The sequence below is a fragment of the Drosophila busckii genome, chromosome 2R (genome assembly GCF_011750605.1).
Source record: "Drosophila busckii strain San Diego stock center, stock number 13000-0081.31 chromosome 2R, ASM1175060v1, whole genome shotgun sequence".
Taxonomy (NCBI): domain Eukaryota; kingdom Metazoa; phylum Arthropoda; class Insecta; order Diptera; family Drosophilidae; genus Drosophila; species Drosophila busckii.
This window is the reverse complement of record NC_046605.1, coordinates 19,482,625-19,510,603: the sequence shown is the minus strand read 5'-3', so window position 1 is coordinate 19,510,603 and position 27,979 is coordinate 19,482,625. Positions and strand designations below refer to the sequence as shown.

General features: G+C 37.6%; 1 protein-coding gene across 2 annotated transcripts; it reads right to left on the bottom strand.

Moving 5' to 3' along the window:
* Positions 1-138: 138 nt before the first annotated feature.
* Positions 139-23,174, bottom strand: LOC108596959 (J domain-containing protein DDB_G0295729). 2 transcript variants are annotated; one of them, XM_017983205.1, is made up of 7 exons: positions 23,077-23,174; positions 18,270-18,457; positions 10,472-11,132; positions 10,330-10,417; positions 3,259-3,729; positions 3,128-3,200; positions 139-3,066 (listed from the first exon to the last, which is right to left on the bottom strand). In XM_017983205.1, the coding sequence occupies exons 2-7, from the start codon at positions 18,454-18,456 to the stop codon at positions 356-358; spliced, it is 4,191 nt and encodes a 1,396-aa protein (XP_017838694.1). In that variant the 5' UTR covers position 18,457; positions 23,077-23,174; the 3' UTR covers positions 139-355. The 2 variants fall into 2 exon arrangements, with proteins under 2 accessions (XP_017838694.1, XP_017838693.1); XM_017983204.1 differs by lacking the exon at positions 23,077-23,174 and adding an exon at positions 21,807-21,984.
* Between the last annotated feature and the right edge of the window lie 4,805 nt (positions 23,175-27,979).

Here is a 27,979-nt window from a genome sequence, read left to right as displayed (position 1 = left end):
TCAATTTTTTACAATTTTAATGCTAGACTAAATGTTTTGTATAAACTATACCTGTTTCAAAGCCAAGTCAAGTCGGTTAACATTAATATATATAGTATTGTATTTTTTATATTGAATTTATTATTTTTTTTTTTTTTCTTTGACTTGCACAAACACAAATTTAAGGTTCAAAATTAAATTTCTAGGCGGTAAACTAAACAATTTGTTGCAAACATTCGCTTCTTTGGTTGGGGGGCGCCCCCTCCGCTCTGCCTTTTTAACTTTGTTTTTTTTCCATATTAATGCTGTATTACAACTAAACATATATATATATAATATATATAAAGAAATGTATATATTTGATATGGAGAGCGTCCTACTTGAGCGCCTCCTTCACACGTTGCTCCCACTCAGCGCGACGCTGATGAATGCCCTTGAATTCACCTACAGTGGCAGAGCGCTCGATGGTCTTGCTGCTGCTGCCAGTGGTTGCTGTTGTGACAGCGGCAACAGTTGCTGCTGCAGCTGTGTTGTTGTTGTTGTTGTTAGTGGCAGCTGCTGCTGTTGCTGGCTTCAGTTGCAGCGAAAAGCGTTCAGTTGCAGGCTTAGACTTGCTGTTGTTGTTGTTGTTGCTGCTGTTGCTGTTAGACTTGCCGCTGTTGTTGCTGCTGCTGCGCACATTGCTGAGCTTTATGGGCGGCAATTTGCTATTGTTGTTGTTGTTGTTTTTGTTGAGATTACGAAAGTCTGCTACAGAGTTGCGATTGTTGTTGTTGTTGTTGTTGCTGTTGCTGCTGGCGTGATTGCTGCTGCTGCTGCTGTTCATGTTGTTGCTGACTGCAGGCAGCTTGTCTAGCTTTTCCTCACTATTTGATTGATTCTCCTTGTCGCTATCAACGCTTTGACTAGCAGCATTCAACTTTTTATGCGACGGCGTTGTTGCTGCTGCTGCTGCTGTGGCAATTGCTGCGGCAACAACATCATCATCTTTGACTTTAAGCGAGCGGCGTGCAAACACTTTCATTAGCTCGGGCGTGCCGTCTTCATGACTGGGCGTGGCAGTGGCAACAATCGCATTGCTATTGCAGCTGTTGCTGTTGTTGCAGCTGCTGCTGTTGGTGTTGCTGTTGCTGGCAAATGACTTTTTGCGCAGCACTACAGCAGCAGGACTGCTGGGCTCGACTGGGCTGTGCTCAACGCTTGGGGGCGTGTCAATTGGCTCTGGCTTGCGCTCCTCGTTGATGGACTGTTTGCGCTCGAAGCGCAGCTCATGCAACTTGCGCTCGCTCAGCTTCGCTTGCTGCTGCTCCTGAGCGAGAAACAATCGCTTACGCTCCTCAAGCGAAACGCGCTTGCTCGACGACTCTGTCGCTGGCTGCGGCTGCGCCTTCGCTTTGGGTGTTGTTGGCGTGCTCAGGCGCTCGCTGCTGCTGCTTAGACTAATACTGTGTGCTGTGGTGGGCGTGGCATTGCTGCTGCTGCTGCTGCTGCTGGTGGGCGTGGCATTGCTAGACTTGCTGGGCGCTTGAGCACGCTCGGTAATGTGAATGCTGCTGCTGCTGTCGTTGCTCAAACGCCGCAGACTGAGATCATCGCTGCTCTGGCTGCGCAGCTCCTTGACATTCTTGGCTAGCACTAGATTCGCCTTCTGATGCAGACGCGCCTGATCCACGCGATTGAGCTGGATCTTCATGAACTCTGGTTGCTCAGGCGAGCAGTTGCTGCTGTTGCTGTTGCTGTTGCTAGACTGCGGACTGGCCTTGGGCGTCTCAGTTGTTGTTTGCTTTAGCGCCAGCTGCTGTGGACGCTTTGGCGGCGGCGGCGTCTCCAGGTGCAGCTGCAGCTGCTCGCTGGCTGGCGCGCCCGATTTACGCAGCACATTGACCAGCGGCGATTTGACAATCAAATCAATGTTTTGCTCAATTTGCGTTATGTTGTTGGCGCTGGGACTGTTGAGCAGCAGCTTGCTGCCGCGTTGCGGTGAATGCAGTGCTTTGCTGCTGTCGCCAGCGCGCGCCTGCAGCAGCTGATTGTCGTTGATTTCGAAGCCCAGGCTAACGCATTTGCCCTGTGGCGAGAGTGGCGAGCTGGGACTGCTGCTGCTGTTGCTGTTGTAGTAGCTGGCGGGCAGTCGAAAGCTAATGGACAAGTCCGGCAAACTGGGCATGTTGCTGTTGAGCGGCGAGGCTGCGTCCAGCTGCTGCTGCTGCTGCTGCTGATGATGTTGCTGCTGCTGCTGCTGATGGCGAAAGCTGCGCGACTTTTCCACAGTCTTGCGCTGCTTCTCTTCATAGTAAAGCGGCGAGGGCTCATCTGTGCTTGTCTCCAATGAGTTGGAGCTGCTCGAGTGCTGACCCATGGAGTCGTTGGAGCGCGTCAGCTTCTGCTGCAGCGAGCTGAGCCCCACAAAGCGCGGCTTGCGCTCAAAGTGTTGGACCAGCGCGCTGGACTGCAGGCAATCCTCCTCGAGCTGTGCGCCCAGCTCTTGGGGCACATAGCGCTGACGCGCAGCTGGTCCCGACTTGGGCTTCAGCGGCGTTGGCGGCTGCGGCTGCACACCATAGTTGCTGACCATAGCTTGGAGTCCCTGCTTGCCCTCGCTGTGTATCTCACGCTTGATCAGCTGACGCGTCTCTTGTATGTGCTGCTCATGGCTGGTGGCGCTGCGTGATTTGTTGGGCAGCGGCATGTTTGGAGCGCGTGTGGTGGCCTCCAGGCAGCTGGTGCTGATCTGCAGCTTCTTGGCTACGCTCTGGCTGTGATCCACATCCTCGAGTCCGTCGTTGGCACGCGCTATGCTGCGCTTCGAGTTGCGTTGCATCAGCCGACGCAGAAATCCAGGCTCGGAGGCATCACTGGCACTGGTCAGCACATCGCCGTCTGTAGAGGATTCGCCCTGGGGCGCTTTGATTGTCAACGAGCGCAGTCCGAACATATGCGAGCTGCTGCTGCTGCTGCTATTGATGCTTAGCTTTGTTGTGTTGTTGCTGCTGCTGCTGCTGCTAGCTGCAACTTTAGTTGTTGCCTCAACTGGCTTCAAGCTGCTGCCCGCTGGCAAGCTGCGCGTCTTGCTCTTCAGCTCCACATCTATGTACAAAATTTATATTAGAAAAAATGTGTCTAATCTGTTGGCCAAGTTGCAACTTACCCTGCACCGCCTTCAGGCTGGGACTCTGGCTCAGTTTAAGCAGCTCCTGCTCATTGGCCTCGGGTATGGCAGTCTGTGAATGAAAATTATTTGTATAACTTAGCTCATCAATTGCTGCCACGCCCACTCACCTCTAAAGTTCTTCTGTGCTGTCTACTTGGGCCCTTCTTCTTCACCGGTCTGATGGCCATTTTATGCTTGGCGGCTGCATGCGACAGTCGCTGGCGCTCCAGACCCACTGCGTCCACTTCCTCCTCGGCTGGCTTCTGGCGCAATATCTCGGAGCTCATCGACACTGAGGAGCTGCTCGATATGCGCGACGACGCCGACGTTGTCTGCTGTTGTCTGTAGCTCTGACTGTAACTGTGACTGTGACTCTGATCCTCGTTGTCCGTGCTGTGCACGCTCAGCAAACTGAGCGAGGATACATCCTGTTGCACGTTGTTGTGGCCGCCACGTGTGGCATACGCATTCGCCTTGCGGCTCTGTGCGCCGCCGCCCACGTGACGTTGCGGCGACACCGGACTGTGTGGCAGACCCAGATCCTCGTCGGAGGCATCCGGTCGATTGCGACGCTTGCGCAGCACATCGGTCAGCTCAGCCTGCAAAGCAAAGCAAATAAAAGAGATTTCAGATTAATAAAAACTCATTTTTAAGCTGCCTAGAAAATATATTGAATATTGAATATAATAAAAAAATTCAAATAAATTCAACATTTAATTTATGTTCAATAAAATGAATAATGCTTAATAAATTAAATGTTTTCGAATTTAATAACATGCAAAATATATTTCTATGAATTTAAAATAATAAATAAAAATTATTTATTATAATTCAGCATCAATTCGAATATTTTAATTTAATTATAAAAATAATTTGTATTTAAAATTCAATCCACCTAAATTCATTAAATATATTCATAATTATAATAACGGAAATATTTTTAAATTAATTAGCTTAACCAATCGAAATGTTTTTCTAATTTCTTTAACTTTAAATTTGTTTAATATAATAAAATTAAATTAATTAGATAAAAAGATTTTTATTTAAAGTTCAATTTAATTAAAATTCTTTAAATATATTCAGAATTATAATGCAGTAAATGTTTTAAAATTAATTAATTTAAGTGCTGTTTTCATATTTAAATATAAAATATATTTCAATGAATTTACCTTGAAAATTAATAATTTTTTTTATTAATATTCAGCAACAATTCGAAAAATATTTTAATTAATTAATTTAATATTTTTATATATTTTTAATTTCTTTCATTTGAACATTCTTTAATAATCTAATAAAATAAGATAAATATAAATTGTATAACTCAAGTTTCACTTATTTCCAATATAACTTTTTTTTTTGTTTACTACTGCTTCGAGTTCTTTTTGGTTATATTTTTTGTTTATATTATTTTAGGCATTACCCAGCTCTTCCAGCGGAAGACGAGACGCGCCCGCATGCAGCTGCGGCTGAGGCGACTCTCGCCGCTCGGACTGGAGCCGTTGAGACGCATTTTGAAAGGATTTTGCTTAAAGTCAAGCATTGTGAGCGCCTCGAGGCGAGCCAGAGGCGTTCAACGATTGAGCAACTGAACAATTTTATGTGGTTTTAGTTTTGTTTATACACTGATTAAATATTAATATGAGCGCTGCTGCTTGTGCTTCATCAAAAGTTGAAATCTTACCGCAAACGAAAGCTTGAACGGACTGCTCTGAACTTTGAGCGTGCCCGCACTTCCGGCTACCATTATAAAATTAAAGAGAGCAGCAACAACAACAACAATTAAGATATAAGTAGATGCAACTGCTATTTCTCAACACTTTAATTAACTAATAAGGGCTATTGTTGTTGCACATACATATGTATATACATATATTTATATATAACACGATGACACGCGATATACGAAATTTCACTTTCTTGCCACAACAAGCGGCGGGCGGCAGCGGTTTAAAAATTGTTTGTTGTGAGCGCAGCCAAGTGCAATGTGCAACTGACAACAAATAAAAAAATGTGTGCAGCAGGGCTGCAGCCAAAGGCGATGCAGAGACAGAAGAAGAAGAAGAAGAGGCAGCAGGGCCAGACAGCTGCAGCCGCTGCGCCAGATGTGGCAGCAACAATAATTTTTACCTAGTTGCATGTTAAGCCACAGGCAGCAAAATTTTGGGAAAATCTGTTTATTGTCAGCACTTGAAATTTCAAGGGTAACAGAAAGAGAGAGAGAGCGCATGTGAGAGTGAGAGTGAGAGGGAAAGTGAGTTGAGCTCAACTAGGTAAACAAATTTCAGAAATATTTCCAACTGGGCGCCATTAAAATTGCTTTAAATATCTTGCGCCTCATCCTCATATCACTCCTCCCCCTCCCACACTCTCTCTCTCTCTGAAGATTCTTCTCATTAATCAACAGCTTTGAAGCATAACAAGACAGCCTCGAGCATTGGCCCCTTCGTCTGCTATTTTTGTTGCCCAATCCCTGCAACATTTACAATTAACAAAACTATTTAAATTTTGCTGCGAGTTCAATGCTCCTTTAGTTTTCATTTGAAAGTTGCCACTCTAGAAATTCTAGCTAAGCGCGCATCCTTAGCCACACACACACAGGTAAGACACCCACTGTTGGCCACCATTACCTGTTGGCCTAAACCACTGCCTGCCCACTCGTCACATTCAATGATTTATTAGCACACTGCGCTGCTGAGTGGCACAACGACCGACCGACCGACCGACGACGACTGGTCTAACAACTGTTAGAGATCGTGCAACATGTGGCAGCCAGCTCGTATGCAAAGTGGAGCATTCGAAATTACATCATTTTGAATGTCAAACTTATGGCCGCCTGGCATTTTAGCCTTTTGCATTTACATTTCCTGCCAAATCGCAACTTAATGCAAAACTCGTGTTCACTCTGCGATTGCAATTAAAAATTTCGTATCATGAGGAAGTTAAGTAAGCGAAATATAGTCTAAAAGATAGTGGAAAGTGCAGTAAGCTGGAAATTAGTTTAGTTAAGCAGCGCTAAGCTGGAGTTCAATATTCATTGCTAAAGTAAATAAAGTAAAATTTGGAGTAGAAAAAATTATATAAACTAGTAAGTTAATTTGACTATAGCTGGGGCGTTTATTTGCAAGATGTTTTAAATAATAAAATTAGTTAGGAATAAGCATAAGGCGCGCTGAAATAACAAAACAAAATATCACATTTAACACAAAAAGTTCTAAGCGTATATTCCACGATTCTATAATAAAAAAGTCTGTTTTAAATAAGAATTGAATTGATGCAACTTTATACGTCGCAACAAGCTGAGTTCAATACAATAAACTATTTAAAAATGGAATAAAGTTTGACAAGCTTGTAGTATTAAATTCTAAGAAAACTTTGAGAAGTAAAGAATTTTTTTCGTAGAACAATTAATTTTAAAATATTCTTAGAATGTGCGTTGAGCTGCTCTAATAAACAGCTTATAGTATAAATATGAATAATACAAATATAAAACAGTACTGAATAGTGAATTTTATATTCATATAAACTTAAATCTTCTTAAAAAATTCATTTGTTTGTTTAGTTATCGATATTGCAATACGATGCTGTTGCATCCCTAGTTTTGAGCTTCTCTGTCATCTCTAAGCAAGAAAAATATAAATAAACTATTTTATGTGCTACAAAAATAATAAGTCTTGTTATTTTCATCAGTTTAGTTCAAGCTTTGCTTCTTTCTTTTCATACTCACAACACAGCAAACAATTTTCTTTAAATTCTGCAACATTTTTAAAAACTAAAGTGAATGCCAAGACTGTCATCTGCAGAAAGTTTTCTAATTATCCGCATAGCCACATGTCTCTGAGTTAAGAGCTAACGTCCTATAACGCTTAACAATGCCAACAATTTGAGCAATGACACTTTGGCTTGTGAAGTGGGCCAAGATGGCCAAATATGGCCAAGAGCATATGCAGCAGCTGGTCAATTAAACAAGGAAATTCAAAGTGTGATAGGAAAATATCATAAATCAGCGAAGCTAAGCTAAACAGGAAATGATATCGCATGACGAATGTGAAATGTAAAGCGAAATTTGCATGTCCTGTGAGCAAACTTGGTCGACAAGTTGTCAGCGGCTTAGAGCGTGTGAACACACACACACACACACACATATATGTGTATGAGTGTGTGTGCTCAACCTGATTCGATGGCCAATGCGTGTTACCGTGTTACCATATCGCTTAGATTGCCTGTCATCTTGGCTAATGAAGCACCCATTGGCATTGTATCTATGTGTGACTGTGTGTGTGTGTATGTGTGTGTATGTGTGAGTGAAAATTGATTGTTTCAATGCTGCTATTCCCATTAAGGCTTGTTAACTAGACGACGCGCTTTTCTTCTTTGTCGCATTTTTTACAATTCAATGTGCAATCTTTTTTTTTATAACCAAACCGGTTAACTTTAACTTCAAGTACAGCAGACTTTACTTATAAATAAATTATTAAATTTCTAAACAAGCAGCGCACATATTAAATACTTAATACAAATAATTGTTATTAAATTTGTTTAAATTTCACACACAGTTGAGCAACACTTGAAACACTTTGAGCTTTTTAGTTTTTATAGCTTTTGTATTATTTTTTTTGCGCTTGCCACATGGGCTGAGTGGCTCTGTGGCTGTTGCAACGTCGTCGACTGGCAGCAAACTGATTTAGCGAAAAACTCTGCAGGAGTTCAATAGCATAGAAACAGAAAGAAATGCGCTTTATTTGCTAACCAGGTTGGCAAATAGGCAGAAAGCAAAGCAAAAGAAATAAAGTGGAATAACAAGAAGCAGTTAACAACAACAACAGCAGCAATAAGAGTGGAGAAGCTGGCTTGGCTAGTTGGTTGGTCAGGCAACTTGTTTGGCCAGCAAACCGCAGCAGCAGCAGCAGCAGCGGCAGCATTAGAAGCAGCAACATTTTGTGGCAGAAGCCGCACATTGCCACGCGCTGTGGCACATTAAGCTTCGTTCGCTTGGGAGTCTCTAAGGCTTCAGCAGCGCGTGCTGAACTCTTCGGCCTGCGTTTTCAACTCGATTATGCAGTCAAAGTTGCAGATCGTTAGCTAATACTTCGGCTGCTTCTTCTTCTTCTTCTCTTTCTTCTACATGTTGCAACGCCAGAAAATTTCAATTCGCGCATGAAAATTATTTTCAATTGCATGCGTAGTTTTTTCTTTTGACGCAATAAATTCAAGCAATGACAACAAATCAAAAGTGAGTCAATGACCAACTTAAATTGAATTTGATTAAAGCCAATTAAAACTGATTGCAAGTGGCGCATGAATAACAACAATGCCATATGCTTAATATAAAGTGGGCCATTTATTAAGCCACAGCCAGCTCATTGTCTAGAGCGGGCTAAGAATAAATTGTTAATAAATTGCATATAAAAAAGCATCAAAGCTATGGTAGATTAAATAGAATTATTGTTCATTTAACTGGCTTAAGTATAAATTTTAAATACTGATAAATACATATTTTGTATAGCAAGACTTATTGGACTCTGCATTAAAATGTGCTAAGGTCTATTCGTTTGCTATGAACGTAAGTTTAAAGTTAGTCAGTCATTCATTATATAAATATTATAATAATACAACGATTTACATTTGTAAGCTAAACCAAATCTGAACGTTTTAGAAAACACACGCAACAAAATACTATTTACAGACTTATTGTGCTTCGATTAAAAGTCTTTTTATTTTCTCGCAATTTGTACTTTATGACAATAAACATAGATTATTATAAATAAAAGTCTGATTACTAATATAAATTATTAAATGCGACAGATATTCCACAAATACGTTTGTGATGCAAATTAATGTAAAACTTCATCAGCTTGCAAAATATTCGCTTAAACTTTAAAGATATTACGATTTATGCTTTAACTTTTCTGTAACATACGATAGTTTGACATAAAGTGTACGATATATATTCCTTATCAAATAAATAATGGTATTTGTTTTGATCTAAGCATATATAATATTATATAGGATAGACTCGAGTTCAGTGTTGTCGTCTTAGACTCCACCAATCGAATTATATATTACGATTTATACTTTAAACTTTGTTTAGCGCGATATCAGAAAATCAGAAAAAACTCTTTAAGAGCAAAAAGAGGTGCATATATATTCCTAATTACATATTAGCTTATTATAAGCTAGATTTAGAATTTTTTAATATGTAATAGCTTAAACAAGTGAACAAATTAAAGTTGGGCGCAACCAACTTTTATATACACTATGACTAGAGCGTCGGAGCGACGTTTGTACGACGCGTCAGCAAGCGCACCCCGCTGTCTATATTGAAATATAGAATGTGAATAACTCATAAGTTATTAACCCGAACTTTCTAAAATTATCGGCATCGGTCAAAGCCATGACCAAGCGTTCTTATGATTTATTTCAGATTTTTAAATATTTTTTTATTGCTTAATATCGTAAGGGGGGAGGAAATAAATAAAAAGCGTTCGGGTTTGGATATAGGAGCACCTCTATACCAAATTTGGTTACTCTAGCTCTTATAGTTACTGAGAAACAGTGGCTCTAACATTCAAACGGACGAATGGACAGACTATATCGACTCAGTTTGTCTCGCTGATCAAGAATATATATACTTTATGGGGTCTGCCTCCTTTTCCCTGTTACATACATTTTGCACAACTTCATGATACCCTTTTTCCATTTTTTACAAAAATGTCAAAGTGTATACAAATTTGCAAATAGCTTATAGCTGTTTTCCTTTAGCAAATTGACTTCATCACTGACTTTTTTTTTACTCATGAATTTAGGTTTCAAATAAATTTCTAAATAAATAATCTCACTAATCTCACTAAATATCTCACTAGTCTGCCACCTTTCTTCTTTTTTTAGGTCCTCACATGACTGTTGACTCTAAAAATTTAGTTTGAGCTGGGGCTACACTTTATTAGGCTAAACTCGAGATCAGATATTAAATTATGAATATCAGCCACTAAACATTCTTTTATATTCAAAAAATCATTAACTGAATCTATGCCCCTAATTTCTATGTATCTACATATTTATTCTGTTCTGCAATCTATCCTCTATGCTATGCAGAGTCTCCCAACTTCGCTCTTAACCGACTTTGCTTTGTTTCCAGCAAGTATTTGAACCCAGGCGATATTGAAGGCAATTTTAGTTGCTTTAGCTGCAGCTGAACTCACCTTGAGCACTATGGACAGGCTGCTGGCTGTGGCGGACTCTGAGAAGACGCTGTCATGTGACTGGGACAGAGTCTCGCGTGTGTAATCACTGCAAGCAAAGCAAATTGTTGAAAAAGTTGTGGGCACAGCTTCAACGACTTACCCATCGACGTCGAGGAGACGCGCTTCGCTTAGACTGCGCTGACTGTCGGATATGTCGGCAGCGCCGCCAGCAGCGCCGTTGACTTCGTGCGTGGAGTCGCCAATGCTGCGCAGCTGGCGATGGTGATGATGCTCGGCAAAGTAGCTGCTGCGGCTCATGCTCATGGCGTCGGGGAAGACAGCCACGCCCAGAGGCTGTCGTTGGGTTTGATACATGACGTCGGCGTCTGGATCGGCGTCAGCGTTGTGCTGCTGCTGCAGCTGCTGCTGCTTGTTAGCGCGCTTCTTGCCCAGCAGCACGCTTAGCAGCTCATCCCGATGGGCACCGTAGGACTTGGACTTGGGCAGCGACTGTGTGCCGTAGCTGTCGTGCAGCTGCTGGTGGGTCAGAGGCGAAGCAGGCGAGGATGCGGAGACGGCGTCGGCGTTGGCGTTGGCGGAAGCGGCGGCGGAGCTAACGCTGCGCAAATTCTTTTCACTGGCGCTGCTCGTTGGCGGCGGCAGCGTGTTGCAAGTCCCGGCGCCAGCTGCTGCTGCTGCTGCGGCGGCTTGAACGCTGTCCGCGCTGTTGATGGTGCGGCGTCGAAATATGCGACGCAGATTCCGTAACGGATGAAACGAGCGACGTCGTTTTGGCTGTTGCTGCTGCTGCTGCTGTTGCCCTATTGGAGACAAAAGACAGTAAACACAATGAATTTTATATAAAAGTAAAAAACAAAAATAACAACAACAACAATAATAGGCACAGATGATTTAACAATGTCAAAGTAAATACTAAAATCAGTTGACTTGCCAGCAGGCCTTAAAATATTACGCATACGCACAAAATTCAGCACTAAGACATAGGCTCACTTTTTGAAATGGTAATTGATGTATTTAATTTCATAATTGATTTCAATTTAAGCATCGTTCAATAATAAATTGTTTTCTACTTAAACGTTTTAGCTACAAGTTTGCTAAGTTCTTAAAAAAAAAATTATTTAAATTCCACTGAGCACAAATTATTTGCCTACTTAACTGTCTTGAATATAAATTTTAGAAACATTTTTGTACATTGACGTATTAATTTCATATTGCTCTAGGCCTTAAAATATTACGCATACGCACCGCTGTGCATAAAATTTAACACTAAGCCATAGGCTTACTTTGTATAATGTTAATTGATGATTTTAATTTCAAAATATGTTGTAATTGATTTAAATTTAATCTAAGCTTGGCTAAGGCCTAAACTTGTGCCGATACTAAAAGAAAATCTCAAAACCAATAAAAAGTCATAAATGCTTTAAAGAAAAAGATAAAAAATTAACATTTGAAGCTAAATAAAACAGCTTATCATAACGAATTCGAGACAATGTGCCACAAACTCAGATAAAAAGAAAAGAAATTAAAAAAAAATCTAACAAAATATGCATAATAATAATCTCTAAAAACCAAAGTAAATTCCCCTCTTCTATTTTCTACTTTAGACTATGAAATGAATTTCTCTTCGCCTTCAGCGATTGGCAGCCGATTAATTTCAGCTAACAATAAGCAACATTGCAATCAAACTATTGCAAATATATAAATAAAATTATTGTAAACAAATGCTAAAAATAAAAATAAATCTTTGCATTTTATTTGTTTTCTGCACTCATTTCTCAATTATTTTTTTCTTGGAAGCACTAAAATCTTTGCTTGAGTGAGTCTCTTTCGCTATAAATCCCAAACGCTGTCATGAATTATTCCGACTGATTGATAAGCAATTGCGATTGCCGTTGCCGTTGCCATTGCTGTTGGGCTAAAAACATGCCCATAAATAGGCAAAAAGCCAAAAGTGTAAATTGCTGTGCATTTGTTTGCCTCTAGACAAGGTCGTATCTAATCTTCGAAACGATTGCGTCTATATAGTATTTATATTGGTAGCGTCGTGAATATATATAGAGGCGATGCCATGTGAGTTCATTTGCACGTTTGATAACTAAGCCCAATTGACGAGCCTTATCTACAAATCGAAGTTGCTTTGCGAAATTTTCAACCCAACCTCAATTCATTTTTACCATTGCGCATTGTAAATTTCTAATCAATTTAATTGCCGCTTATCACTGCTTATGCGTCTCTAGTTGCATTGGCTGATAAGTGGGGTCAACAGCTAACACCTGCAGCTGCTCATGAGGTCACAGTTAATTGCTTTCGCACCTTTGTTTGGGGCACAAAGTGCGAATTTCACAGTTTCACCAGCAGCAGCTTTGGAAGTGAAAACTTCAACGAGATGATGTCAGTCGTGACTCAGTTCCCAATACATTTGTACATGATTTGTCATTTTGATAATGAGTTTGGGATGTTTACAAGAAAGTTAAGTTGCCTGTTTAAGGGCAAGTAATAAAAACAAAGATATTTGTGGAGCTTGTAAAGTTTTATAACTGATAACAAGTCTTGTAAAAGTTAGCACTGTTTACCTTTAATTGCTTTTAATTTGATTTTGAGACACTTCATATATTAAAGTTATTTATAAACGGCAACAAACGTAAACATAAATTTAGGCGCAACAAGCTTTTTTTTAATTTAATTATGCAATAAAAATATAAAATTATTGCATTTGCATATATTGTATTGAATGGCTTTAAATTAACTTTATTATTAATTTTTAAAGTTCAAATTTTATGCATTAATTTTTATTAAAGTTTGTAAAAAAATATTAAATAAAATAAGTTTAATATATTAATTAGTTTTATAACGTTATCTTCAACATTATTTTTGGTGTTTACATTTTTAAATCAAAATACATTTTATTCTTTTTTTTATGAAATAATTTTTAATTATAAGTAAAAAAAAAATCAAAAATTAAATTAGTTTCATATTATAATGAATATAATTTTTTATAGATTTTTTAATTAATTGTTTATTTATTGCTAGTTTACAGCTTGATTTCGATAATTTCTTATGGTAGCTGCTAATAAAAACTAAATTATATTAAATCAATTGTATAAATTTTTAATTAGCGTTATTAACAGCCATTTAGTGCGCTCTAAAGAGCAACTAAAAATCTGGCTAAACTTTCTATCAGCAGCACAGACTGAATCAATGTGCAAATCAATTGACAAGCGGAAGCGAATGCTACTGGGCTTGGGTATGGCTTCCAATCAATGGGCCAAACACCTTTTGACCAGGCCAACGCAACGCAATGCATACCGTTAACTGGCAAACATGGATGACTAAACATAAAGTGAGCAGAGTGAGCCAAAGCGAGCTGAGCTGGCATGCCAGTCACGTTTTGAGGCCAATTCGAAGCGTCAGCGTCGGCGTCGGCGACGGTGACGGCGGCACGCGAGCCAATCCATTGGCTCTGCCCTGGCTGCCTGCTGGACATGGCTATATGTACATACATATGTTTGCTCGTTAAAGTACACAAGCATCTGCTGTTATGGCTGTGGCTTTAATTTAGTGCTTAATTTTATATTCATTCCGCCAGCGATTAGTCATGTGTATCCAGAGCTTGTGGCCAAGGCTCGGCTGTCCTAATTGCGCCCAGAGCTTCTTTTGTTGTTTATTTTTATGTTTCAGGGGGGCGGGGGCCGACGACAATTGGGTGCTAATTTTGATGTGCGTAATTGGGGCGCCACTGCTCAAGGTCAGTGCCAGACATTTTACTCCATCATAAAATTACGCCATTCACAATTTGATTTAACTTTTGTTTTGCTTAACAAATTGTAGCCTTTTTTCTTATGAATCATGATGATCTAATATTATCACTTACATCATTTATGACCACAACATCTCTATGATTTTGTCAAATTGATTTTAATTCGCTTCGCTCATTATTCAGTATTAAATTTTATTTTTTATGTGAATTTTTGCGTAATTTGAAGCACATGTGGCAAGCTTAAGTGCCAGACAATTTTAAGTAAATATAAAGCTGCTTAAGAATTATATGGAAATTTAATATTAGCATAGCAAATGCGCAAAGCAATTCTATGAACATTTATATAAACATTAAAAGACGTTGTACAAAAATTGTACAATTGTCTAATTAAGTTGGGGATTATACGTGGCAGGCAAAAGAAAGCTTATTAAGTCTGATTAGCCTCACGAGCGTTGTCTATATAGCAACGTTTGTCTGTATGAACGCCAAGATCTAAGCTAGCTTAAGAGCTAGACATTCAAAAATTTGTATATAGCTGTCTTTTTATCTATGTGAGCATCTAAAAGTGTAAATACTTGCATTTGTATTTGAGTTGCTCCTGAATTTTCAAAATTTTGTTTATTTTATATTTTAATCGGTAACAAAAATAAATTTATTTAAGTCTATGTATTTATTTTAGAATATTTTTTTTTATTGATTCATTTTAGTTGTTCCTGAGTTAACTTGTTAACATTATTTTAAGTTTATTTTCTAATCTGTATTCAAATATGTATAGTTTTTATTATAGATAAATTATTTTTGCTTATAAAGTTAAAAGTCTTGTTTAGTTGTTTTTCATTGAATTTAATTGAATATACATTATTTTTTTTTTGCAAATTAGGCTTGTCTAAGTGCTTTTGCTTTTTAGCACCTTTCAGCTTTTCAGCAATAGATCAAAGCCAAAAGCGTGCATGTTTACTTAACTAACAACAAATAAAAAAAAAACTCGACTCTGTATGTAAATCAAATATGCTGACACCAATTCTATATAAAGTATGCAAACGCCTTAGCAGACTGACTCCAAAATAATAAACAATATATACAAATGTATATATCTATATATAACTCAGTCGCTGTCGAGTTGGACAAGTTGTCTGCGTTTGAGTTTGCGCAAGTCCAAGTAGGCGCAATTTAATAATTAATCATTTGAAAACTGAAATCAAAATGCAAATTGGCAAACAGACAAGTTGCGCTAAAGCTAAAGCTAAAGCTCAAGATATGACAAAATTGTATTTTAGCCAGCGGCAAGTTGCAGTAATTGGCAGCAGTTGTATATGTCCGTCCGTTCGTTCGTCTGTCTGTGTGTGTGTGTGTGTGAGCGTATACTTGATATTTTGTTGCGCCTTGTTTTTGTTAACTTGGCTTTTGCACATGGGGGCTGTGTAAGGTCAAGTAAGCTGCTGCTGCTGCTGTTGCTGCCACGCCCCTAAGCTTGGCATTGACTTGGCGTGGGCATGTTATCCGCTTTACAAGTGCCTAATGCACTTAACTAGCATAAAAATAGAGAGAAAACCAATTAAAAACCTTGCAAGAAAACAAACAACAAACAAGAAACTTGGCCCAATCGATTGTGCAATAAATTGCATAAACCAACGCTATAAAATCGCTTTATATATATAGAGTGAATAGCGCTCGCTATAGTATCAGCAAATATCGAGCGGGCCAAAAGCGGAAACTGCCTAAGTGCTTTGAAGACTAGTGTGAGTGCCTGGCAATCAGATCAATGGACTAGCGTGTGTGTGTGTCGAAGTGACTTATCAGCAGCAAAGGTTTGACTTGTTATTTCAATAACTGAGCAGAGCAAGAGAAAAATATATAAATAAAACTGATTATACAATGCACAGAGACTTCCAACGAGCAAGTCGTTCAACTGCACGCTTACTTCCAGCGATTGCCATAACAACAAAATACACAAAAAAACAAACACAAAACTAACAATAACAAAAGCGACCCAAATTTTTATAGCTTGCTTTTTGATATACACACAACATTGATTATTATAAACATAAACCCAAAGTGTTAAAGCAACTGAGCCATTAAATTGATAAACCTTTGACACTGTTTTGAGTTTTAGGGGGTGGGCCGAGCTACAATTGAGTTTTAAGTATATAAAGCCCGCATGCATATTGATTGGCTTTTGTTATTAATAAACAATTTGTGCTGCAATTGTTACTGTTTATTACCTGTTAAAGTTTAAGCAGCAGCTGTTTTGTTCTTTAGCTTAGTTTGATTTGTAGCTTTAGCACGATCACTTAACTTTAATTAGCACACACTTCAATTTGTAGCTTTTTTTTCAACTGTTTAATGCATTGACTAATTCCAATTACAGCGACTGCGACAGCGACACGCGCGTCAGGTACTGAGCACAACTTGCGAACGTTTGAAAAGAAAATTGATATATGCACAGGTAGAGCGTAGCGCAGCAAATGAATTTAATGAAAATAACAGACGCTAACGCAGACGGCCCAGCAACAACAACAACAACAGCAGCGAATTTGTAATCGAAGCGAAGCACTAAAATGACGAACAGACTTCGGCAACGAAATCGATCGCTGGCAACTTTAGCTTTAGCTTTAGCAGGTGTGCGTGGGCCGCTGCGCCGCGTGCTCTTTGCGCTTTGCTCTTTGCCTCTCGCGCTCTTTCGCTTTCGCTCTCTCTCTCTCTTTTGTTAGAACTGCCGACATGGTTCAGCTCTTGCTTACATAAATTGCAACAGAACTTTTTTTTGTCGCTTTGCTTTGATTTTCGTTTGTCTCGTCCCATTGTCATGGTCTAATAATTACGATGAGCGCCGTCGTGGACAGCAACTTTTTTATATAAACAAAGTTATTTATGTTTATTTAATCCAAACAAATTTAATTCCATAACATTTTTGAATGCCAATGAATCCAGCTTAACAGCTGTTAGGCTTTAGTGAATGCAGCTACAAATAAAAGTGAAATTTATTTCTATTTCTATTATACAAAACAAATCACACAATTCATACATATGTATGTTATCTTTATATTTTACATTTATACATATGTAAATACTTTACTGAGTGTGTTGCATGTCATTTGGACTTTGTTTGCTCTCTCGTAGTCGTAGGCGACAATCTAACAAATAAACCAAAACACAACATGAAATTTCACAGCTTCTGCTAATTAAGCAAACTAACGGCATAGAGCAACTTTATTGTTGTTGGTGGGAGATTTGCAGTCGTTGTTGCTCTAACTAAAACAGCGTAGGGTATTCAACAATTGGCGCACATTGTTGGGACATGTGTAAAAAGTGAGATTTGCAATGTTTGTCTATGTGCTTACATAAGTATTACTACAGTAAACATTCTGAATAAGCAACTAAGCTGAACCTATTTTTTTTTTGATATTAACATATTATTTACCAATTTACCGCTCCTATTCCTATATAATAAGATGAAAATTATTTATTTATAACCATAATTAAGAGATCGTATACGTAAGACAACATTTAGGTTAAAGACTATAATTAAAACTGTTCCTGAATAATATTAAATAAAGATTTTAATTAAGAGAAAAAAAAAGAGAGCAATTTTATTCGGTCACAATGAGTTTAGGGGCTGTTTAATTCGTTTAGTATGTTGATGCTTTTAGCAAACCTCAGCAGCGAGCCGCTGCTGCTTTTAGTGAGGGAATCTCGCACTTGTTGAAGTGCCGGACATTGGCATTGAAGGTGTTCTAAGGTTTCCTTGACCCCTGGCTCTTTACATTTCCTGCAGCCGTCCTCTTCTGTCAGTCCCAGTTTCTTTGCGTGAGACGCTGCCAAAAGCATACACTCTTTTCTTTTAAGTTGTATTAGGAATCTGGTGAATATATCGTTCCCCTGCTACTGCTTCTTAAATAGAGGTACTTATATTACAGAAATAACCAAATTTGATTGCTCTAGCTCTTATAATCTCTGAGTTCTTGTTGCTCATACAGACGGACGGACAGAAAACCAGTGTTCAATTAACTCACTTCATTCTTTTACCTAACTTCGCACAATTTTACGCTACCTGGCTTTATTTTTTATAAATAGTGAATAAAAGTTTTGCTTATATAGAATGTTTACTGTATGTGATATCTTGAAGCATCAGAATCAAAGAGTCAAGTGCTAAAATAAATTAGATAATTGCTTTGCTTACCCGTTGTGCCATCGTTTGCTTCCACTGCCACTGGACTGCCAATGGGTGTGGATGTCGTTGGTCCCGCATAGTCATGAGATCTGCCATTGGCAGTTGGCAGTGATAAGGGACCTGCTGCTGCTGCACTCAGCTCCAGTTCCAGGGGTGGCGAATTCTCACGCACACACGACATCAAGCCGGAAGACATGCTGCCGGCCAAAAAACGAAAAAGAAAAACAAAAGCTAAATTATAAATGTGTCATTAGTTTAAGCAACTTCAAGCAACTTAAGCTATCATCAAATCAGTTTATCAAGCAACGTCAAAACGTTGCATGCAAAAATGTGTTGCAACCATTTGCTGCTGCTGCTGCCAGTTTGCAACGCTGCATGACTCAATCTCCAGTCAGACTGACAGCCACTGACAGCTCTAATGGATTGCCATTATGTTGAGCATTATGTGGATACGATTGCACACTGGCTGACTTGAGGAAATTAAATTTCATTTAACGCCAGCGGCAAATGCACACTTGACGCTAGAAATTTGAGAGAGCAAGAGAGAGAGAGAGAGAGAGAGAGAAGCACAAAATTGTTGATCTTTGTTAATGTATTATTTATTGCAATTGCTAATGGGCTAAGGCGAGCATAAAAATCGCTGGAATAAACTACGCATTAGACTCGTGCATAAAATAGACATAAAAACCGTCTAGGTCTAGGTCCAAAACGGCAGCCCCAAAACCAAATGAATCATGCATACCAATTACTCATCAGCTGCCCACTCTTCTCACTCTAGGCAGCTCTCGTGCCAACAACCGACCGAGCGACGTCAGTTCACAAAGTTCAACATAGAAGACAAATTCCTGCATAAAAATAGTTTTTCCTTGAAATGCCTTTCCCAAACAATTTGCCTAAGCAGCAATCTGTTATGTATCATGCGTAGACAGTTTTATGTGCATGGCAATAAAAGCAAAAGATAACAACAATCGCTTAAAATCAAAACAAACTTAAGTTTAATTTCAAATATTTATGGCTTGGCATAGCTGCATTTATTAATATCGCATCATTTGTTTGGAAAATCTATATTTAAAGTTATGAATATATAACAAGCTTAAGAGCAGCAATTGCAGATCAAAGCGTATTTGCTTTTAAATTTTCTATATATGTATTCAAATGCCATTGAATATGATTTTTAGCTGGCATTTATATTTGGCTCTAAGCCATTATAGTTTCATTGCATTTATTTAAATGAAATTGCAGCCGCAAACATTTATGTCAGCCAATTGAGCACTTGCAATTTTACGCTGAGTGATGACGACTACTGCAGTAAGCTTGCAGAATTTATTAATTAATTGTAATGGTAGTCATGCATACAAAGCACTTGTTGTTGGGGTGAGTGGGGTCTACAAATTAACGCCACTGCACACACAAGTGCCGCCCCCCACATTTTGACATTGAACTTGTGTGTGGCAAAGTCAGGGACAAATATTTTAACTGAGCAACGCTCGTGTTGAGCTACAGTAAGCGCTGGCAAAATGTAACTATATAAATAAAAATTATATTATTTTATATAATTACAAACAAAATCTGCTTATAAGCAAACTAAAGCAGCTGCTAAGATGTTTAGTTTGCTATTTTATCTTTAAAGTATGCAACAAAAAGTCAAGCAATGTATTGTAGCTGAAAATATAACGTAACAGAAATTGTTGCCTGCTTTTAGGACATCAAAAAAAAATATTTTATGCAAAAATATATTTTAAAAACAGCTCGTAAAAATTATCATGTTTTATAAATAACAAAAAAAAGTGAACGCTACTCTGTAACTTTAAATTAGCCCACAAGACTGCAATAGTTTGTATTTTTATTTATTATAAAAAATAAAAAATAATTATTTATTTGTTATTAAGCTAAGCAAATGGTAGTTTTATTTTTTGTTTGTATAAGAGCTATAAGTTCTTAGACACAGAATTTTTAGTTTTCCAAAATATAAATATTTCTTTTCCAAAGCAGATTTAATTCTTAATATTCAGTTTAATTTTCTAATACTTTGTTGGCATAATTTTCATTTGACTGTACACAGTCAAGATTAAGTAATTAAATAATACAAAATTTTTAGCTCTGCTTTTAAATTGAATATTTGTTTATTGTTACGAATCTTCACTGCACATTAAGTTAATAAAAGTACTGTTACTGCTGCTGCTGCTGCGCTGCTGCAGATAAAAAACATCAACTCATTTAAGCGCATTTTGCACTAATTGAATTCTCAGACGAAAAAATTTCACTGCAGTTAATACTCATCGACCATGTTTCGGTGTTAACAAACTACAAAACCAAAAGCGCTGCCAGGCTTATAGCTAACTGTAGTATGTATGTATGTATGTAGATCGTCTCTATCTGTATCGTAATGTGAAAATCTAACAAAAATTAACTTTGGCTTTCATTTGCATTTTACAGCTGCAAGGCGAAGTTAAGACAGCGTGAAAAAGTAAGCGAGGCAAGCTTTAATTACAAACATACAAACCGTATGGAGTGTGTATGTAACATTTGCATATTGCACTCCCCACTGCCGCCCCCTGGGCCTTGGCAGCTTGTTTTGCTTACACGCGATAATTGCTGTTGTTGTTGTTGCTCATTAGACAAATTTTGCCAACATAATTATGCTGTGATGTATGTTGTGTCGACTAGACAATGAAGCAGAGAGGTCAGGAAGACTTAGCAACTGCGTCTAACTAACTTTACAGTTAGTTCGCCTTGGCTCTAAGCACAAAGAAGTTCTCAAGGCCAGACACTTGTTGCTTTGAATTTAGTTTCAATGACAGCACAACTGAATTTAGTGTCATAATGCAAACGAGAGAGCAAGAAATAAAGAAAAAGCAACAAATTTGCTGCTGCTCACTGTATCAAACTGAAAAGGAAAGTGCCCCTGAGCGTTGAGCAAACTGCAAGCTCATCGTACACTCCAGACTATGTTAACATTTTAGTTAATTATCTTAGCGCTCAGACATGTGTAATCATTTAAATTAAATGCTGCTTAAGCTGTTGGCTAATAAACGAAATTTTACTTTCGATTGAGCAACTTACTTGCCAAAGCATGAATCAGCAGATTCTGCGGCAACTAACATTTAGTACATTAACATTAATTTAAACATTTAATGCTTACGCTTTGTTTGTGCTAAATAAGCATAAATTATATTAAATGCCAGCGACATTCTATGCGAAACAAAGGACAAAAATCAATAACAACAACAACAACAACATGAAATTTTCAAAAGGGCAAACGTTAGCACAGATGCTGATAAACTAGCGCACACAGATGACGCAGCGATAGCTGCTTCTTCTTCTTCTTCTGCTTGTTGTTTTTATTGCTGTTGCTGATTCAGAGATTCTTGGCGCACTTAAAATATTCGCTGTCTGGCGCTGCTGATGATTTGATTGTTTATTTTCAAAGCACTGCGTCACTTTAACAGTTGCACACATGGGCGACAATATATGCAAAACATAAAATTTATTTCACATACATACATACATATGTGTCAGCTATATTTAATAAAAAGTAGCAGCTACCTAACTCAAGCCGCTGGCAGCTTGGCGGGGGGGATCGTCTTGTCGTTGTCGTTTCGTCTTGTTTATTTCACGCGCATCCTCCACTACACACATACATATGCATATGCATATACATATACATACATATTTTCCAACACTACACTACACTCTTTGCTCTGCCCTGCTTCAAATTTCAATTTACACTTAGCGAGAGCACGCGTGCGACTGAAAATGCGTTTGGCTTCAAGTCCGAGTTCACAGCTTCAGCTATACACACATACATACACATATGCTTAGCAACATGTTGCTAACAGCACACAGCAGGCGCATAAATTTGGAGCGCCAAATTTAATGCAAAGCTGTAGCAACATTTATGGCAGTGCTCAAGGTCAAGGAGCACAAGAGCGTAGGCGTGAAAGAGCGCGAGCAACATTTGCAGCTGCTGAGAGCGTTAAGCAACATGCAGGCGCTTAGCAACATGTTGCGTACATAAGTAAACTAAATTGAAAGCAACATACGCGCTGCTTGACTTTGTATACAAATTACAAATGTCATTATTTAGCTAACATTTAATTTAATTTATTTATTTAGCTAGCAATTTGAGCAGACAGTTAATGTTGCCAGCCGCCTGTTTTGTTGCCAAGGCCTTTGTGGCCTGCTCACGCCCTTACTCTAACAAAATTCTCAGTGCGCAGTCGTTGCCAAGAAATCAAAAGTTAAGACATACACACACTGACCTAGTCCAACGCATTTGCTTTAACAACGACCTTTCTCTACACCCAGAGATAACCAAATAAGGCAATGACGAAAGCCAAAGCTCATAACTGAGCGTTAGACAGAGTGACTGACTGAGTGAGAGAGTGAGTCCTTTGCTAAGCTGCTTACAATGCGTATGAGCATTTATTTGCTGTGGAAGGCAAAGCAAACAACAATTGCCAAGAGCATAGGGGAGAACAAACATGGATACGAGTCAACAACCCAAGACATTTCATTTCCCAAAGGTCATATCTGAAGAGGAAGTGTGTGTGCGTGTGTGTGTGTGAGTGATAAGAGTGGAATTTAAATTAAATGTAAATAAAAGGAATTTTATATTGCGCTAAGTAAATGCGAAAATTCATTCAATTATTAATAAAGTAAGTGGCTTTTATTAACAAAAGAAATTGCTTAAGCAATAATCCATACAAAAGCTCCGATTACAATGCTCAAGTGAATGAAAATATGCTTAAATATTCATTATTTACCAAAAACGTCTAGCAACGGAAATAACAATATATAAATTTGGACTGCTTACCTGTTTTTGTGTTTTGTGTTTTTAGTTGATTAAAGTTGAATTTAAAGAATATTGTTGAATCAGCTTGGTGACTGCTGCCCAATACTTTTCACATTGTTGTAGCTAAAAGAGAAAAAAAAGAATGCAAAAATTAAATTTAAAGTATGCTAAACATATTTAGTTGCTGGTTTAGACCATCAAGCGGTTATTGACCCAAAAAATAAACGTATATATTGAGTTTGCTATAAATCTTGTCTAAAGCTTTAAGCCAAACCGTGTGCAGCATTACGTAAGGCAAAGAAAGTTGCGGCTAAATATTCGAGAGCCAAGCCTGCGAGCATTCGTCAAAGGCTTTAGTGTCCTTGCTCGCGTTTCCATTTGCATATTCCGCATATTATGAGCACTATTGAAAGCAAGCGACTATAATTTGTGGTGCGTGTTACCAGCTGATTTGCATAAGAATGGCCAACAACAACCACAAAAAAAAAAAAAAATGTCAATATCTAAGCGCGTGTCACCCCCGCCCCCCATAGCCACCCACTCATAACTTACGCTGCGGCATTTGCTTAAGTACGCGAGCAAATATTTAATGAACCATTGCCTTAATTATTCTACAAGCCACAGCTGCATATTTTTATTGAAAGCCATCATTAGGCCTAAAAGTTGTAGTGCAACTTGGAAGCTTCAAAACGCATTCATAAGATACAAATGCAAATGATCCAAAGCATTAGAACGCGTTGTTCAACTTTCTCTTCTCTTCTGCGCTGCCCACACAAGCTTAAGGTCTTCAGTTTTCACTTGTTTGTTGCTTTGGTGGGGGTGGGGGGTGATGGCCTCGCTTATCTAATTGGTTAGCTCTGAAGATTAATTGCAATACGAACGATTTCTTTCATAAACAAAATACAATAATTTAAGATAAATGCTCGGACAATAGAGAAAAGTAAAAGTTTCTTTCTTCCTCTTGTTGTTGTTGTTTTTATCAGTCATTTATTTTTTTAGGCAAAGCTAGCAAACAATGCGTCAAATTGAATTCATGAATAAATAAACGAAAGTGAAGCGTGTTCTAAACAAGTTTATTTCTATTTAAATTCATTTTGTTTTATGTTTTTTTATTGTTGCATTCAAACGGCAGTTTTTGTTGCTTTTTTTAATTTATTAGTTGAAACAAAAGCAAATTAAATTGTGGTCGTGTTTTCGATTTCATTTTTTGTTTGGGTTTCTCCGAATTGTTTAGTCGTAGCGCCATTTCTGGTCACAAATTGTCGCAAATAAGTTTATTTAATTTTTTTTTTTCCATCGTTCCGTCCGCCCGCCGCTCGTCAAATATAAATAGTTTTCTATACAAGCCACGCATATGTTGCAGTTTGCACACAGATCACTTCTATAAATATAGAATATATATATAGGGTTTGAAGAATGTGAAAATGTTGTGAAATGACATAATTGGTTGTCTTTATAAATAGAGTTGCAAAACGCAAATTGAAACTTCTTTGCATATACTTGAATTCATGAATTTATTTTTATTAAGTGAGTCAAGTTTTAAGCCAATAATGCATGAAAAACTAAACAAAATAAATATTTAATGTTGATATTTGTTATAGCATAGAATAGTTATAGAAGCTGTCCTAGTAGAATCAAAGAGTATATAACAATATTAGTTGTATATCGAATTATGTCATTATTATTAATTGTCATCATTACTAATTTTTTAATTACCACAATTATATTTGAGATCATTCAATGGTTACATTTTGTTTTCAATTATTTTTGATAAATTGTGGCAATTTTTTCTTCTTTTTCTACAGAGCAAATTCAAATACAAATATAGTATTAATCTTGCGATCAATAAAAAGTGCGAGAATATTGCAGAAAAGAAGACTGAATAGAATTGAAAAAAATATTCAGGAATGTGACAATCTATTAGTATATTTCTAAAATAAAGTAATAGATAAACAAGAAAATTATGCACAGCAGAAAGCAACAACAACTTCATGGGTAGGAGAGTCGAGTATATATTTCTAAATGCCTAAATTCCAAACTTATTTGCATAGCTTAAATGAACACATGATGCAAAATAAATAGCTAATTAAATAATTGATCAACAGTGAGTTGAAGTGAATGCCTCATAAGCTCTCTTGCCTTAATGTCCAACTTTAATTACAGAGCACTTTTTATAGTCCTCACACGTTGCTCAAAACTTTTGCAATTAGGTTGCAGCTTAGACTGTTAGACTGTCTGGTTACTGCTACTGGCACCTGTATTTATCAAGGTAATTTGTTTATGGCCACAAGTGGCTATGGCTATGGCTATAATAACCCAGCACACAATTCACAATTCAGTTCACACTGCTGCTGCGGGCCCTCAGCCAATCCAAGAGATTTACGCACATATTAAATAACCGAGCCGCATGTGAAATTGTTGTAATGCTTTGTGCGCCTCTAAGTACCGAGTTTTATGGTCCATTATAAAAAGTTTGTATTCAAAAGATGTTTGCTTCAGTTGTACTTCAAATTTGTTGTTGTTACTGTTTTGGTTTTCCACTGTTTTGTGGCCCAAAGAGGCGGCGGCCGCCGCTCGTTGTGGTCTTGTGGTTTTTTTTTTCTTTTTTGTATTTGTTTTGTTTTGAAGCATGTATTTAGTTATAGTTAGCTGCGTCTTGTCTGCCATTCGGCATTGTAGTTTCCAATTACAAAGCCCTCAAAATGTTGCCAACTCGCAATTCTGAGCTGAACTGAAACTTGCGTTAAGTTGTCAGAATTTGTTGTGCAAAAAAACATAAGAAAAATAGAAAAGATAAACAATCTAAATCTTGCAAGTAGCGTTTATATGAGCCCAGCTAAAAATAAAAACAAACAAATTGCTTTTCGATAATACGAATTCATTTTATTTCTTGCAACATCAAAGGCACTTAAAGACTCTAAAGTATTTTAATAAATTACACGCAAGCCTTTTAAAAAGAGAAAGAATTTCACAAAATTCATAAATAAGCGATAAAGAAATTAAGAATTTAAATTTCACATATTCAGCGTCTTCAACTTCTTTCTAGTCATAACTTTGCTGACTGAGTCAAGTTCAAAAAAACATTGTTATATAAACTCAACAGGTTTCAAACTACTGTTATCATATTTTATTCACAAATTCGCAACGCCATTATTTAACTAGTTTATATGTTGCCGTATAATGCTTTTACTTTAATTATGCATATCAAAAATTATAAAACTTGCTGCAAGTGCTTAAATAAAAAATAAACCTAGTTTGCGTTAAGGTTAAGCTTGTATTATATAAAGCTGTTGGGTTTGGCACTAATATATGCAAAAATGCTAAAAGTTGGGCACTGACGGCTTTACGAGACCCTGTAGAAAGGCTGTACGTTATGTATTTATCATTAATAAAACACAAAAACTAATATTAATGATGGGCATAGAAAAATGTTATTTGATGTAATATTAAAAGTGTGTCTCGTACAGTTTTTTTTCCCACAAGTCGAGAAAAAATACAGATATAAAAATTTTAAAGCAATCTCGATTTGCATAGAATATAAACGAATATACCTAACAATTTTGGTAACGCTAGCTTTAATAGTTGCTTCAATATAGAAGCTCATACAGGCAGACAAAAAGATAAACATGGCTCATCAGCCTGTTTAAGAATATATATAATTTATAGGGTATGCACAAATGTCATTCAAGAACTTTTTTACATTTTTATTGTTAAACAAAGCTCGTTCAAGAACCTTTTAACATCTAAATACAATAAAGTTTGTTTATATTATATAGAAGAATTAGCGTATAGAAATGTTTTTGTTAGATTTTAAAACAAGCATAAAGATTTAAAAGCATACAGATCTAATAGCTTGCCTTTCTAAATGTTCAAATGTATGCATATATATATATATATGTATGCATATATATACATATATATATATATATATTTAACTATAACAAGTTCTATGGAATATGCCGCAAGTGGTTCGACTAGACGCAGATATATATGCATATGTATGTGTATTTGTTGTTGTATATGTGTGTATATTCAATAGGCACTTCAGTTTTTTATTTGTATTGAAAGCCGAGTTCGTTGGTTCTACGTGTAACGCAGCCAGAGGCATAAAAATTAACATTTTCTTACGCTTGAATACAAAGAACTCAATATGTAAGTGTATGTGCGTGTATGTGTGTGTGCGTCTTTCACTTCTGATATTCATAAGTTAAAATAAGACCAAAGAGCAACGAATGCAATCGCCACGTTGAGTTCGAGTTCGAGTCGAGTTGAGTTGAGTTCTCTGCTTTCCCCCTCTCCAGTTGCTGGAAGCCTCCGCATTGTCAGCAACTATTGAGGGGGTCCCAGAGCCAGTGCACACGTTTATAGCATTGTTACAACTTTAACAATTATGCCAAAGATCACTCAACAGTTGCTTTTATTTATTATACAAAAACTAAACAGATTTGTTGGCTCTGCTTGTTCTGCTTTCGTTTGCCTCAGCCCATAAACTCGTTTGCTTCAAGTGCTGCGTTAATTTTATAGATGTATAAATTCTTCAGTTGCCACACTTAATATGCTCTGATTGCTGAATATTCCACAGCACACAAAAACATAAAACATCTTTCTATTTGTCAGCTTTCTTTACTGCTATATATATATAGACTTATCTGTTTTGCTTTTGTTTTTAAACGTTGTTCTGAGTCTGGGTCTGGGTTGGGCTGGGGGGGGTTGAGTCAATTGGGCGTGAACGCAAAACGTGTGTGCATTGAAAAGCAGCGGAAATAAAACTTTAGCTTTGGGCCCTACTCATGACTCAACCCCAGAGACTCCAGCACACTAAAACAGAAGTTAAGCCAAAGCTTAGTCACTGCTCTTAGCTCATTACTAATGCAGTGCCAAAACCATTTTCAAAATTATATTTTAAGCTAACATGTTGTTTGCC